The 13,426-nt window shown below is 49.9% G+C and overlaps 1 protein-coding gene across 2 annotated transcripts in view; it reads left to right on the top strand.

Moving 5' to 3' along the window:
• LOC106608081 (MAM domain-containing glycosylphosphatidylinositol anchor protein 2) overlaps nt 1-13,426 on the top strand; it is a 396,771-nt gene that overhangs the window by 206,078 nt on the left and 177,267 nt on the right. For both annotated transcript variants that reach the window (XM_014205779.3, XM_014205777.3), the window contains exon 6: nt 1,532-1,801. In XM_014205779.3, the coding sequence (XP_014061254.3) occupies nt 1,532-1,801 (270 nt within the window). The remainder of the gene's footprint in view (nt 1-1,531; nt 1,802-13,426) is intronic.

Raw genomic sequence — 13,426 nt, 5'->3', positions numbered from 1 at the left:
GTTTATGTTTGCAAACTTGTTCTGATAGCCTTTCATCAAGGTTCTCCATGTTTGTTGTGAAGGAAGTCGTCAAATATGTCAGTTGGTGTTTATACAGGATGTACATCCCCAACCTACCATTAACCAATTATGTCAGTGCAGAGCTATACGGTGCTATGCAGAGCCCTTTGCATTGTTACAAAATTTGGGAGGCGCACAGCATTACAGTAAGGAGCTTGATTTGGCCTCCGAAGGCTCTGCAATTGCACCACACCCTTCGTATGGCTCCTCGGCACTGCATTGCCGGATCAAGCATAAATCATGTTTACCAACAATACAGGTCACTCTCCAAACTCACCAACAAGACAGGTTAGTCTCCAAACTCACCAACAAGACAGATTCGTCTCCAAACTCACCAACAGGACAGGTTAGTCTCCAAACTCACCAACAAGACAGTTTAGTCTTCAAACTCACCAACAAGACAGATTAGTCTCCAAACTCACCAACAGGACAGGTTGGTCTCCAAACTCACCAACAAGACAGATTAGTCTCCAAACTCACCAACAAGACAGGTTAGTCTCCAAACACACCAACAAGACAGATTCATCTCCAAACTCACCAACAAGACAGATTCATCTCCAAACTCACCAACAAGACAGATTCGTCTCCAAACTCACCAACAAGACAGATTCGTCTCCAAACTCACCAACAGGACAGGTTAGTCTCCAAACTCACCAACAAGACAGATTAGTCTCCAAACACACCAACAAGACAGGTTAGTCTCCAAACACACCAACAAGACAGATTCATCTCCAAACTCACCAACAAGACAGATTCATCTCCAAACTCACCAACAAGACAGATTCGTCTCCAAACTCACCAACAAGACAGATTCGTCTCCAAACTCACCAACAGGACAGGTTAGTCTCCAAACTCACCAACAAGACAGATTAGTCTCCAAACACACCTACAAGACAGGTCAGTCTCCAAACTCACCAACAAGACAGATTCGTCTCCAAACTCACCAACAGGACAGGTTAGTCTCCAAACTCACCAACAAGACAGATCCGTCTCCAAACTCACCAACAAGACAGGTTAGTCTTCAAACCCACCAACAAGACAGATTAGTCTCCAAACTCACCAACAAGACAGTTTAGTCTTCAAACTCACCAACAAGACAGATTAGTCTCCAAACTCACCAACAAGACAGTTTAGTCTTCAAACTCACCAACAAGACAGGTTAGTCTTCAAACTCACCAACAAGACAGGTTAGTCTCCAAACTCACCAACAAGACAGTTTAGTCTTCAAACTCACCAACAAGACAGATTAGTCTCCAAACTCAGCAACAAGACAGTTTAGTCTTCAAACTCACCAACAAGACAGGTTAGTCTTCAAACTCACCAACAAGACAGGTTAGTCTTCAAACTCACCAACAAGACAGAATTGTCTTCAAACTCACCAACAAGACAGGATGGTCTTCGATCTCACCAACAAGACATGCACCATAAAGTCTATTAGAAAACACCAAACCTCTAACCTCTTCCTCTCCAGTGTCTCCGTCCATCAAGCTGCTAGTGGAGGACCCCATCGTGGTGAACCCTGGCCAGACGGTGTCCCTGGTATGTATCACTACGGGTGGGGAGCCCAAACCAACGCTGAGCTGGGTCAGCAGCTCCGACAGGCTGCCTGAGAAAAGTGTGGTAAAGGGTGGAACACTCACCCTGCCGGCCATCACCTCAGACGAGGCTGGTGTATACAGCTGTGTGGCCACTAACAACGTGGGCAACCCGGCTAAGAAGTCTACCACGATAGTGGTCAGAGGTGAGAGGGAGGGAGGGAGGGAGGGAGGGAGGGAGGGAGGGAGGGAGGGAGGGAGGGAGGGAGGGAGGGAGGGAGGGAGGGAGGGAGGGAGGGAGGGAGGGAGGGAGGGAGGGAGGGGGGGGGATCAGGGCTGGGTGTTGGTATAGGACTGACATACAATATAAAGTAGAATCCTTAGAACATCACGGTCAACCATGTCAAGAGGTTCCAACGTCTTGGTGTAATGACATGGACTGTGACGGACTGACAGATGCAAGGTCAGACATTTGAGTCCCACTCAGGCTACTCATGGGCTATATCTGTTTTTTTTGGGGGGGGGCAACTTTTTATTCCGTTTTGTCATTTTTCTTTTTCAGAGAGGGGGTTACAGGTACAAAACAAAACAATCTAATAAATTCATACAAAGATATACCAAACCCATTCCCCCCCAAATAATAACTGTATCCACTGGTTAAATGGGAGAAAGTGTGGTGGATGCCATCTAAGAGCCAACATCTTTTTTTGCGGCAGTGCTGCCAGCAGTAATCTTCTCTGATTGAGATATTCAAGGAGCTATCATCATTAAGTAACATAATAGATGGAAAGCATTGCATATTTAAATGCATGCACCTCTAAATTAATTTTGTAACTTTTCTTATCAGATTTTCACCGTTCAAATGACAGGAATGGTTTCTACAGTATGTTACTTCAGAATGTTACTACAGTATGTTACTACAGTATGTAAGCATAATGTTACAATGATTGACAGATCTCATTGTGGATGTTACCTTAGAATATCCTACAACATACAGCGCCAGCTGGCGACACATAAATACTATATCATCATAGCACATACAGGGGCAAAGCCCATAGAATGGGGATGCATGTGAAACCACTCATTAAAGAGACTTATTAACGGGCCAAATGGAGTCGTTAAGCCAAGGCAGTCTAGCTAAAGGCACTGCAGGCTGTTTGGCTATCAACTGGGATAAGGACTTAGTGTCCAAGGCTCTTCCCCTCGTGGTAATTAACTCATGGAACAGTCAATAATTGTACACTTGCCTTTGGGAGCAGCCAATGGGATGAGGCCTTAGTTTTCAAGGCTCTTCCCCTCAAGGTAATTGACACATGGAGCAGCCAATAGTTAATTTGTCTTTGGAGGAGCCATCGGTGTTCGTATAGCAGTTTGATTTATACAAAAGGAGTCTCTAATGTTGTGGTGAATTGGTATAATATTGAGTGGAAGACTGTGAAGACTGTATTAAATATGAGGTCCTAGAAACTGGGAAGGCAGCAGTGAAGTAGGACAAACCTTAGCACAGTGCATTTGGACATGCTGAATATGACAGCTGGTTAGGATAGTGGTGGTGTGTGTGTGCATGCATGTGTGTATGTGTGTGCACGCATTTGTCTGTCTGTGTGTGTGCATATGTGTGTGTGCGTGTGAACAGATATGACACAATATGTGTGTTAGTTTATGTTTTATGTATGTGTGTGTGTGTGTGTGTGTGTGTGTTTGTGTGAGGTTGTTGATCACACCCCTAGTCCTTGAGAAGCCCTCTCATGCGGGTGATGCCAAAGGGGCTGTCTGTTTTTCACAGATCTGTCCTCAGCAGATGGTGGCGTTTCTGCCCATGCTGTCCCACCAGCCGGACTGGCTCACCCCCTGCTACAGTGCTGTGTGTGTGTGTGTGTGTGTGTGTGTGTGTGTGTGTGTGTGTGTGTGTGTGTGTGTGTGTGTGTGTGTGTGTGTGTGTGTTTAGTTTGCCCCCTGCTACGGCTCAGCATGCTGTTGGCTCACCACAGCTCTACTGCCATGACCCTTTAATGCATTAACAGAACGAGACACGTCTCCAAGTGCAGAGCCCAGATCTCAGGACTATGTTTGGCAACAAAAGGACACTTTGGAGACACAATGACCTGGACAATGGATGAGAGCTGTTCTCGCCCTCTGTCAACACAAGGTCTATTCGTTAGAGAGTGTGTGTGTGTGTGTGTGTGTGTGTGTGTGTGTGTGTGTGTGTGTGTGTGTGTGTGTGTGTGTGTGTGTGTGGGGAACGTTGCATCCCTGTGCGTTTCATCCTTGTGCATTTTTAAAGCGGTTTGATTTGCGGGTGTGTGATGTGGGGAAGTGAGTGGTGCTGGAGGTATCAAACATTGAGAATCAAACAATGTTCTGATGTTCTGATGTTCTGTCGTCGTCTCGTCGTTTTGTCGTCTCGTCGCTTCGCCTGACAATTCCTCCAGGACTTTCTTCTTTCCAGACGACTCCAAAGGATACATCAGACATTCCAGTCAGTGAACACACACACACACACACACACACACACACACACACACACACACACACACACACACACACACACACACACACACACACACACACACACACACACACACACACTGCATAGGCACAACCTCCCCCCAAACACACTCACACTCACCCAGGCCCTACACACTCTGTAAAGGCTGTTCTGTGTTATTAATAACACAGATATTAATAACACAGAACACGTGCAATGGGTTTCATCGTGGGCCTCCCTCCCGCTGATGTTAAGTAGACAGTTTGTTAGGAAAAATAACCCCCTCATGAAGTGACTTGTAACAAATAGGCTTTTAGCGTGTAAATCAACATGTGAATGACTCTTATCAAATGTGCTCTGGAATAAATTGTTGTCCTGAGACGCATATATTTCCATTTATTAATGACAAATGTAATGGTCCGGAAGGACGTGACCTGGCAGACAGACTGCAAAGTTGGGCAGCGGAGTGTATGTGTGTGTCCTGCTGGCCGCTGACTGAACTTGTCAATTAATGCAGAGGTCAACCACAAGGTCATTCACAGTATCAATGGCATGTCACTCGTCTCCATTCATACATTGGCATGTGTCACTGTGTGTGTGAGTGTGTGGGAGCATTAACGTGTGGAGGCAGGGTGTGAATGGGTGTGTGATGATAATCAGAAAGGGGTGTGAGGTGGGGGTCCAGGGTTGGACGGTGGGTATGTGTGTGCCGGAGGTCTGTTTGGCTGGGGATTGGTACTAATGTCTTTGTCCCCTATATATTGTTTTTACCCTTTCTAACATCACAGAGAGGAGGTAGGTATCAGGTAGCCTAGAGGAGAGGAGGTAGGTAGCAGGTAGAATAGAGGAGAGGAGGTAGGTATCAGGTAGACTAGAGGAGATAGGAGAGGAGGTAGGTATCAGGTAGACTAGAGGAGAGAGGAGAGAAGGTAGGTAGCAGGTAGACTAGAGGAGAGGAGGTAGGGATCAGGTAGACTAGAGGAGTGGAGGTAGGAAGCAGGTAGACGAGAGGAGTGGAGGTAGGTATCAGGTAGACTAGAGGAGAGGAGGTAGGGATCAGGTAGACTAGAGGAGAGGAGGTAGGAATCAGGTAGACTAGAGGAGATAGGAGAGGAGGTAGGTATCAGGTAGACTAGAGGAGAGAAGAGAGAAGGTAGGTAGCAGGTAGACTAGACGAGAGGAGGTAGGTAGCAGGTAGACTAGAGGAGAGGAGGTAGGGATCAGGTAGACTAGAGGAGAGGAGGTAGGTAGGTCAGGTAGACTAGAGGAGAGGAGGTAGGTATCAGGTAGACTAGAGGAGAGGAGGTAGGGATCAGGTAGACTAGAGGAGAGGAGGTAGGGATCAGGTAGACTAGAGGAGAGAGGAGAGGAGGTAGGTATCAGGTAGACTAGAGGAGATAGGAGAGGAGGTAGGTATCAGGTAGACTAGAGGAGAGGCGGTAGGGATCAGGTAGACTAGAGGAGAGGAGGTAGGGATCAGGTAGAGTAGAGGAGAGGAGGCAGGGATCAGGTAGACTAGAGGAGAGAGGAGAGGAGGTAGGTAGCAGGTAGACTAGAGGAGAGGAGGTAGGTGTCAGGTAGACTAGAGGAGAGGAGGTAGGGATCAGGTAGACTAGAGGAGAGGAGGTAGGGATCAGGCAGACTAGAGGAGAGAAGGTAGGTAGCAGGTAGACTAGAGCAGAGGAGATAGGTAGCAGGTAGACTAGAGGAGTGGAGAGGAGGTAGGTAGCAGATAGACTAGATGAGAGAGGAGAGCATGTAGGTAGCAGGTTGACTAGAAGAGAGGAGAGGAGGTAGGTATCAGGTAGCCTGGAGAAGAGGTAGGAAGCAGGTAGACTAGAGCAGAGGAGATAGGTAGCAGGTAGACTAGAGGAGATGAGGTACGTAGAAGGTAGACTAGAGGAGAGGAGGTAGGTATCAAGGAAGACTAGACGAGAGAGGAGAGCAGGTAGGTAGCAGGTAGACTAGAGGAGAGGAAGTAGGTATCAGGTAGACTTGAGGAGAGGAGGTAATTAGCAGGTCGACTAGAGGAGAGGAGGTAGGAAGCAGGTAGACTAGAGGAGAGAGGAGTAGAGAGGAGGTAGGTAGCAGATAGACTAGATGAGAGAGGAGAGCATGTAGGTAGCAGGTTGACTAGAGGAGAGAGGAGAGGATGCAGTAGGTAGAGTGGAGGACAGAGGAGAGGTAGAAGGTAGACTGAAGGAGAGAGGAAAGGAGAGAGGAGGTAGGTATCAGGTAGACTAGAGGAGAGGAGGTAGGTAGCAGGTAGAATAGAGGAGAGGAGGTAGGTAGCAGGTAGACTAGAGGAGAGGAGGTAGGTAGCAGGTAGACTAGAAGAGAGGAGGTAGGTAGCAGGTAGAATAGAGGAGAGGAGGTAGGTATCAGGTAGACTAGAGGAGAGGAGGTAGGGATCAGGTAGACTAGAGGAGAGGAGGTAGTGATCAGGGAGACTAGAGGACAGAGGAGAAGAGGTAGGTAGCAGGTAGAATAGAGGAGAGAGGAGAGGAGGTAGGGATCAGGTAGACTAGAGGAGAGGAGGTAGGTATCAGGTAGACTAGAGGAGAGGAGGTAGGTAGCAGGTCGAATAGAGGAGAGGAGGTAGGTATCGGGTAGACTAGAGGAGAGGAGGTAGGGATCAGGTAGACTAGAGGAGAGGAGGTAGTGATCAGGGAGACTAGAGGAGAGAGGAGAAGAGGTAGGTAGCAGGTAGACTAGAGGAGAGAGGAGAGGAGGTAGGGATCAGGTAGACTAGAGGAGAGAGGAGAGGAGGTAGGTATCAGGTAGACTAGAGGAGAGAGGAGAGGAGGTAGGTATCAGGAAGACTAGAGGAGAGGAGGGAGGTATCAGGTAGACTAGAGGAGAGGAGGTAGGTATCAGGTAGACTAGTGGAGAGGAGGTAGGTAGCAGGTAGACGAGAGGAGAGGAGGTAGGCAGCAGGTAGACTAGAGGAGAGGACGTAGGTATCAGGTAGATTTGGAGAAGAGGAAGGAAGCAGGTAGACTAGAGGAGAGGAGGTAGGGGTCAGGTAGACTAGAGGAGAGATGAGAGGAGGTAGGTATCAGGTAGACTAGAGGAGAGGAGGTAGGGATCAGGTAGACTAGAGGAGAGGAGGTAGGGATCAGGTAGACTAGAGGAGAGGAGGCAGGGATCAGGTAGACTAGAGGAGAGAGGAGAGGAGGTAGGTATCAGGTAGACTAGAGGAGAGAGGAGAGGGGGTAGGTTGCAGGTAGACTAGAGGAGAGGAGGTAGGTATCAGGTAGACTAGAGGAGAGGTGGTAGGTAGCAGGTAGACTAGAGGAGAAGAGGTAGGGATCAGGTAGACTAGAGGAGAGAGGAGAGGAGGTAGGTATCAGGTAGACTAGAGGAGAGAGGAGAGGAGGTAGGTATCAGGAAGACTAGAGGAGAGGAGGTAGGTATCAGGTAGACTAGAGGAGAGGAGGTAGGTATCAGGTAGACTAGTGGAGAGGAGGTAGGTAGCAGGTAGACGAGAGGAGAGGAGGTGGGCAGCAGGTAGACTAGAGGAGAGGAGGTAGGTATCAGGTAGATTGGAGAAGAGGAAGGAAGCAGGTAGACTAGAGGAGAGGAGGTAGGGATCAGGTAGACTAGAGGAGAGGAGGTAGGGATCAGGTAGACTAGAGGAGAGGAGGCAGGGATCAGGTAGACTAGAGGAGAGAGGAGAGGAGGTAGGTATCAGGTAGACTAGAGGAGAGAGGAGAGGAGGTAGGTAGCAGGTAGACTAGAGGAGAGGAGGTAGGTATCAGGTAGACTAGAGGAGAGGAGGTAGGTAGCAGGTAGACTAGAGGAGAGGAGGTAGGGATCAGGTAGTCAAGAGGAGAGGAGGCAGGGATCAGGTAGACTAGAGGAGAGAGGAGAGGAGGTAGGTATCAGGTAGACTAGAGGAGAGAGGAGAGGAGGTAGGTAGCAGGTAGACTAGAGGAGAGAGGAGAGGAGGTAGGTATCAGGAAGACTAGAGGAGAGGAGGTAGGTATCAGGTAGACTAGAGGAGAGGAGGTAGGTATCAGGTAGACTAGTGGAGAGGAGGTAGGTAGCAGGTAGACGAGAGGAGAGGAGGTAGGCAGCAGGTAGACTAGAGGAGAGGACGTAGGTATCAGGTAGATTTGGAGAAGAGGAAGGAAGCAGGTAGACTAGAGGAGAGGGGGTAGGGGTCAGGTAGACTAGAGGAGAGATGAGAGGAGGTAGGTATCAGGTAGACTAGAGGAGAGGAGGTAGGGATCAGGTAGACTAGAGGAGAGGAGGTAGGGATCAGGTAGACTAGAGGAGAGGAGGCAGGGATCAGGTAGACTAGAGGAGAGAGGAGAGGAGGTAGGTATCAGGTAGACTAGAGGAGAGAGGAGAGGAGGTAGGTTGCAGGTAGACTAGAGGAGAGGAGGTAGGTATCAGGTAGACTAGAGGAGAGGTGGTAGGTAGCAGGTAGACTAGAGGAGAGGAGGTAGGGATCAGGTAGACTAGAGGAGAGGGGAGAGGAGGTAGGTATCAGGTAGACTAGAGGAGAGAGGAGAGGAGGTAGGTATCAGGAAGACTAGAGGAGAGGAGGTAGGTATCAGGTAGACTAGAGGAGAGGAGGTAGGTATCAGGTAGACTAGTGGAGAGGAGGTAGGTAGCAGGTAGACGAGAGGAGAGGAGGTGGGCAGCAGGTAGACTAGAGGAGAGGAGGTAGGTATCAGGTAGATTGGAGAAGAGGAAGGAAGCAGGTAGACTAGAGGAGAGGAGGTAGGGATCAGGTAGACTAGAGGAGAGGAGGTAGGGATCAGGTAGACTAGAGGAGAGGAGGCAGGGATCAGGTAGACTAGAGGAGAGAGGAGAGGAGGTAGGTATCAGGTAGACTAGAGGAGAGAGGAGAGGAGGTAGGTAGCAGGTAGACTAGAGGAGAGGACGTAGGTATCAGGTAGACTAGAGGAGAGGAGGTAGGTAGCAGGTAGACTAGAGGAGAGGAGGTAGGGATCAGGTAGTCAAGAGGAGAGGAGGCAGGGATCAGGTAGACTAGAGGAGAGAGGAGAGGAGGTAGGTATCAGGTAGACTAGAGGAGAGAGGAGAGGAGGTAGGTAGCAGGTAGACTAGAGGAGAGGAGGTAGGTAGCAGGTAGACTAGAGGAGAGGAGGTAGGTAGCAGGTAGACTAGAGGAGAGGAGGTAGGTAGCAGGTAGACTAGAGGAGAGGAGGTAGGTAGCAGGTAGACTAGAGGAGAGGAGGTAGGTAGCAGGTAGACTAGAGGAGAGGAGGTAGGTATCAGGTAGACTAGAGGAGAGGAGGTAGGTAGCAGGTAGACTAGAGGAGAGGAGGTAGGTATCAGGTAGACTAGAGGAGAGGAGGTAGGTGTCAGGTAGACTAGAGGAGAGGAGGTAGGGATCAGGTAGACTAGAGGAGACGAGGTAGGAATCAGGCAGACTAGAGGAGAGAAGGTAGGTAGCAGGTAGACGAGAAGAGAGGAGGTAGGCAGCAGGTAGACTAGAGGAGAGAGGAGAGGAGGTAGGTAGCAGGTAGACTAGAGGAGAGGAGGTAGGGATCAGGTAGACTAGAGGAGAGGAGGCAGGGATCAGGTAGACTAGAGGAGAGAGAAGAGGAGGTAGGTATCAGGTAGACTAGAGGAGAGAGGAGAGGAGGTAGGTAGCAGGTAGACTAGAGGAGAGGAGGTAGGTATCAGGTAGACTAGAGGAGAGGAGGTAGGTAGCAGGTAGACTAGAGGAGAGGAGGTAGGTAGCAGGTAGACTAGAGGAGAGGAGGTAGGTATCAGGTAGACTAGAGGAGAGGAGGTAGGTAGCAGGTAGACTAGAGGAGAGGAGGTAGGTATCAGGTAGACTAGAGGAGAGGAGGTAGGGGTCAGGTAGACTAGAGGAGAGGAGGTAGGGATCAGGTAGACTAGTGGAGACGAGGTAGGGATCAGGCAGACTAGAGGATAGAAGGTAGGTAGCAGGTAGACGAGAGGAGAGGAGGTAGGCAGCAGGTAGACTAGAGGAGAGAGGAGTGGAGAGGAGGTAGGTAGCAAATAGACTAGATGAGAGAGGAGAGCATGTAGGTAGCAGGTTGACTAGAGGAGAGGAGAGGGGGTAGGTATCAGGTAGACTGGAGAAGAGGTAGGAAGCAGGTAGACTAGAGCAGAGGAGATAGGTAGCAGGTAGACTAGAGGAGATGAGGTACGTAGCAGGTAGACTAGAGGAGAGGAGGTAGGTATCAAGGAAGACTAGACGAGAGAGGAGAGGAGGTAGGTAGCAGGTAGACTAGAGGAGAGGAGGTAGGGATCAGGTAGACTAGAGGAGAGGAGGCAGGGATCAGGTAGACTAGAGGAGAGAGGAGAGGAGGTAGGTATCAGGTAGACTAGAGGAGAGAGGAGAGGAGGTAGGTAGCAGGTAGACTAGAGGAGAGGAGGTAGGTATCAGGTAGACTAGAGGAGAGGAGGTAGGTAGCAGGTAGACTAGAGGAGAGGAGGTAGGTAGCAGGTAGACTAGAGGAGAGGAGGTAGGTATCAGGTAGACTAGAGGAGAGGAGGTAGGTAGCAGGTAGACTAGAGGAGAGGAGGTAGGTATCAGGTAGATTAGAGGAGAGGAGGTAGGGGTCAGGTAGACTAGAGGAGAGGAGGTAGGGATCAGGTAGACTAGTGGAGACGAGGTAGGGATCAGGCAGACTAGAGGAGAGAAGGTAGGTAGCAGGTAGACGAGAGGAGAGGAGGTAGGCAGCAGGTAGACTAGAGGAGAGAGGAGTGGAGAGGAGGTAGGTAGCAAATAGACTAGATGAGAGAGGAGAGCATGTAGGTAGCAGGTTGACTAGAGGAGAGGAGAGGGGGTAGGTATCAGGTAGACTGGAGAAGAGGTAGGAAGCAGGTAGACTAGAGCAGAGGAGATAGGGTAGCAGGTAGACTAGAGGAGATGAGGTACGTAGCAGGTAGACTAGAGGAGAGGAGGTAGGTATCAAGGAAGACTAGACGAGAGAGGAGAGGAGGTAGGTAGCAGGTATACTAGAGGAGAGGAGGTAGGGATCAGGTAGACTAGAGGAGATGAGGCAGGGATCAGGTAGACTAGAGGAGAGAGGAGAGGAGGTAGGTATCAGGTAGACTAGTGGAGAGGTGGTAGGGATCAGGTAGACTAGAGGAGAGGAGGTAGGGATCAGGTAGACTAGAGGAGAGGAGGTAGTGATCAGGGAGACTAGAGGAGAGAGGAGAAGAGGTAGGTAGCTGGTAGACTAGAGGAGAGAGGAGAGGAGGTAGGGATCAGGTAGACTAGAGGAGAGAGGAGAGGAGGTAGGTATCAGGTAGACTAGAGGAGAGAGGAGAGGAGGTAGGTATCAGGAAGATTAGTGGAGAGGAGGTAGGTATCAGGTAGACTAGAGGAGAGGTGGTAGGTATCAGGTAGACTAGTGGAGAGGAGGTAGGTATCAGGTAGACTAGAGGAGAGGAGGTAGGTAGCAGGTAGACTAGAGGAGAGGAGGTAGGTATCAGGTAGACTAGAGGAGAGGTGGTAGGGATCAGGTAGACTAGAGGAGAGGAGGTAGGGATCAGGTAGACTAGAGGAGAGGAGGTAGTGATCAGGGAGACTAGAGGAGAGAGGAGAAGAGGTAGGTAGCAGGTAGACTAGAGGAGAGAGGAGAGGAGGTAGGGATCAGGTAGACTAGAGGAGAGAGGAGAGGAGGTAGGTATCAGGTAGACTAGAGGAGAGAGGAGAGGAGGTAGGTATCAGGAAGACTAGAGGAGAGGAGGTAGGTATCAGGTAGACTAGAGGAGAGGTGGTAGGTATCAGGTAGACTAGTGGAGAGGAGGTAGGTATCAGGTAGACTAGAGGAGAGGAGGTAGGTATCAGGTAGACTAGAGGAGAGAGGAGAGGAGGTAGGTAGCAGGTATACTAGAGGAGAGGAGGTAGGTATCAGGTAGACTAGAGGAGAGGAGGTAGGTACCAGGTAGACTAGAGGAGAGGAGGTAGGGATCAGGTACACTAGAGGAGAGAGGAGAGGAGGCAGGGATCAGGTAGACTAGAGGAGAGAGGTGAGGAGGTAGGTATCAGGAAGACTAGAGGAGAGGAGGTAGGTATCAGGTAGACTAGAGTAGAGGAGGTAGATATCAGGTAGACTAGTGGAGAGGAGGTAGGTAGCAGGTAGACGAGAGGAGAGGAGGTAGGCAGCAGGTAGACTAGAGGAGAGGAGGTAGGTATCAGGTAGATTGGAGAAGAGGAAGGAAGCAGGTAGACTAGAGGAGAGGAGGTAGGGGTCAGGTAGACTAGAGGAGAGAGGAGAGGAGTTAGGTATCAGGTAGACTAGAGGAGAGGAGGTAGGGATCAGGTAGACTAGAGGAGAGGAGGTAGGGATCAGGTAGACTAGAGGAGAGGAGGCAAGGATCAGGTAGACTAGAGGAGAGAGGAGAGGAGGTAGGTATCAGGTCGACTAGAGGAGAGAGGAGAGGAGGTAGGTAGCAGCTAGCCTAGAGGAGAGGAGGTAGGTATCAGGTAGAATAGAGGAGAGGAGGTAGGTAGCAGGTAGACTAGAGGAGAGGAGGTAGGTAGCAGGTAGACTAGAGGAGAGGAGGTAGGGATCAGGTAGACTAGAGGAGACGAGGTAGGGATCAGGTAGACTAGAGGAGAGGTGGCAGGGATCAGGTAGACTAGAGGAGAGAGGAGAGGAGGTAGGTATCAGGTCGACTAGAGGAGAGAGGAGAGGAGGTAGGTAGCAGCTAGCCTAGAGGAGAGGAGGTAGGTATCAGGTAGACTAGAGGAGAGGAGGTAGGTAGCAGGTAGACTAGAGGAGAGGAGGTAGGTAGCAGGTAGACTAGAGGAGAGGAGGTATGTATCAGGTAGACTGGAAGAGAGGAGGTAGGTAGCAGGTAGACTAGAGGAGAGGAGGTAGGTAGCAGGTAGACTAGAGGACAGATGAGTGGAGAGGAGATAGGTAGCAGATAGACTAGATGAGAGAGGAGAGCAGGTAGGTAGCAGGTTGAGTAGAGGAGAGAGGAGAGGATGCAGTAGGTAGACTGGAGGACAGAGGAGAGGTAGAAGGTAGACTGTAGGAGAGAGGAAAGGAGAGAGGAGGTATCAGGTAGACTAGAGGAGTGGAGGTAGTTAGCAGGTAGACTTGAGGAGAGAGAAGAGGATGCAGCAGGTAGACTGAAGGAGAGAGGAAAGGAGAGAGGGGTAGGTATCAGGTAGACTAGAGGAGAGGAGGTAGGTATCAGGTAGACTAGAGGAGTGGAGGTAGGTAGCAGGTAGACTAGAGGAGAGGAGGTAGGTATCAGGTAGACTAGAGGAGAGGAGGTAGTTATCAGGTAGACTAGTGGAGAGCAGGTAGTTATCAGGTAGACTATAGGAGAGAGGAGAGGATGCAGCAGGTAGACTAGAGGAGAGGAGGTA

This window comes from Salmo salar, chromosome 06, assembly GCF_965601325.2.
Source record: "Salmo salar chromosome 06, fSalSal1, whole genome shotgun sequence".
Lineage (NCBI taxonomy): Eukaryota > Metazoa > Chordata > Actinopteri > Salmoniformes > Salmonidae > Salmo > Salmo salar.
The sequence above is the reverse complement of the archived record's forward strand: the minus strand, read 5'-3'. Positions and strand labels throughout refer to the sequence as shown.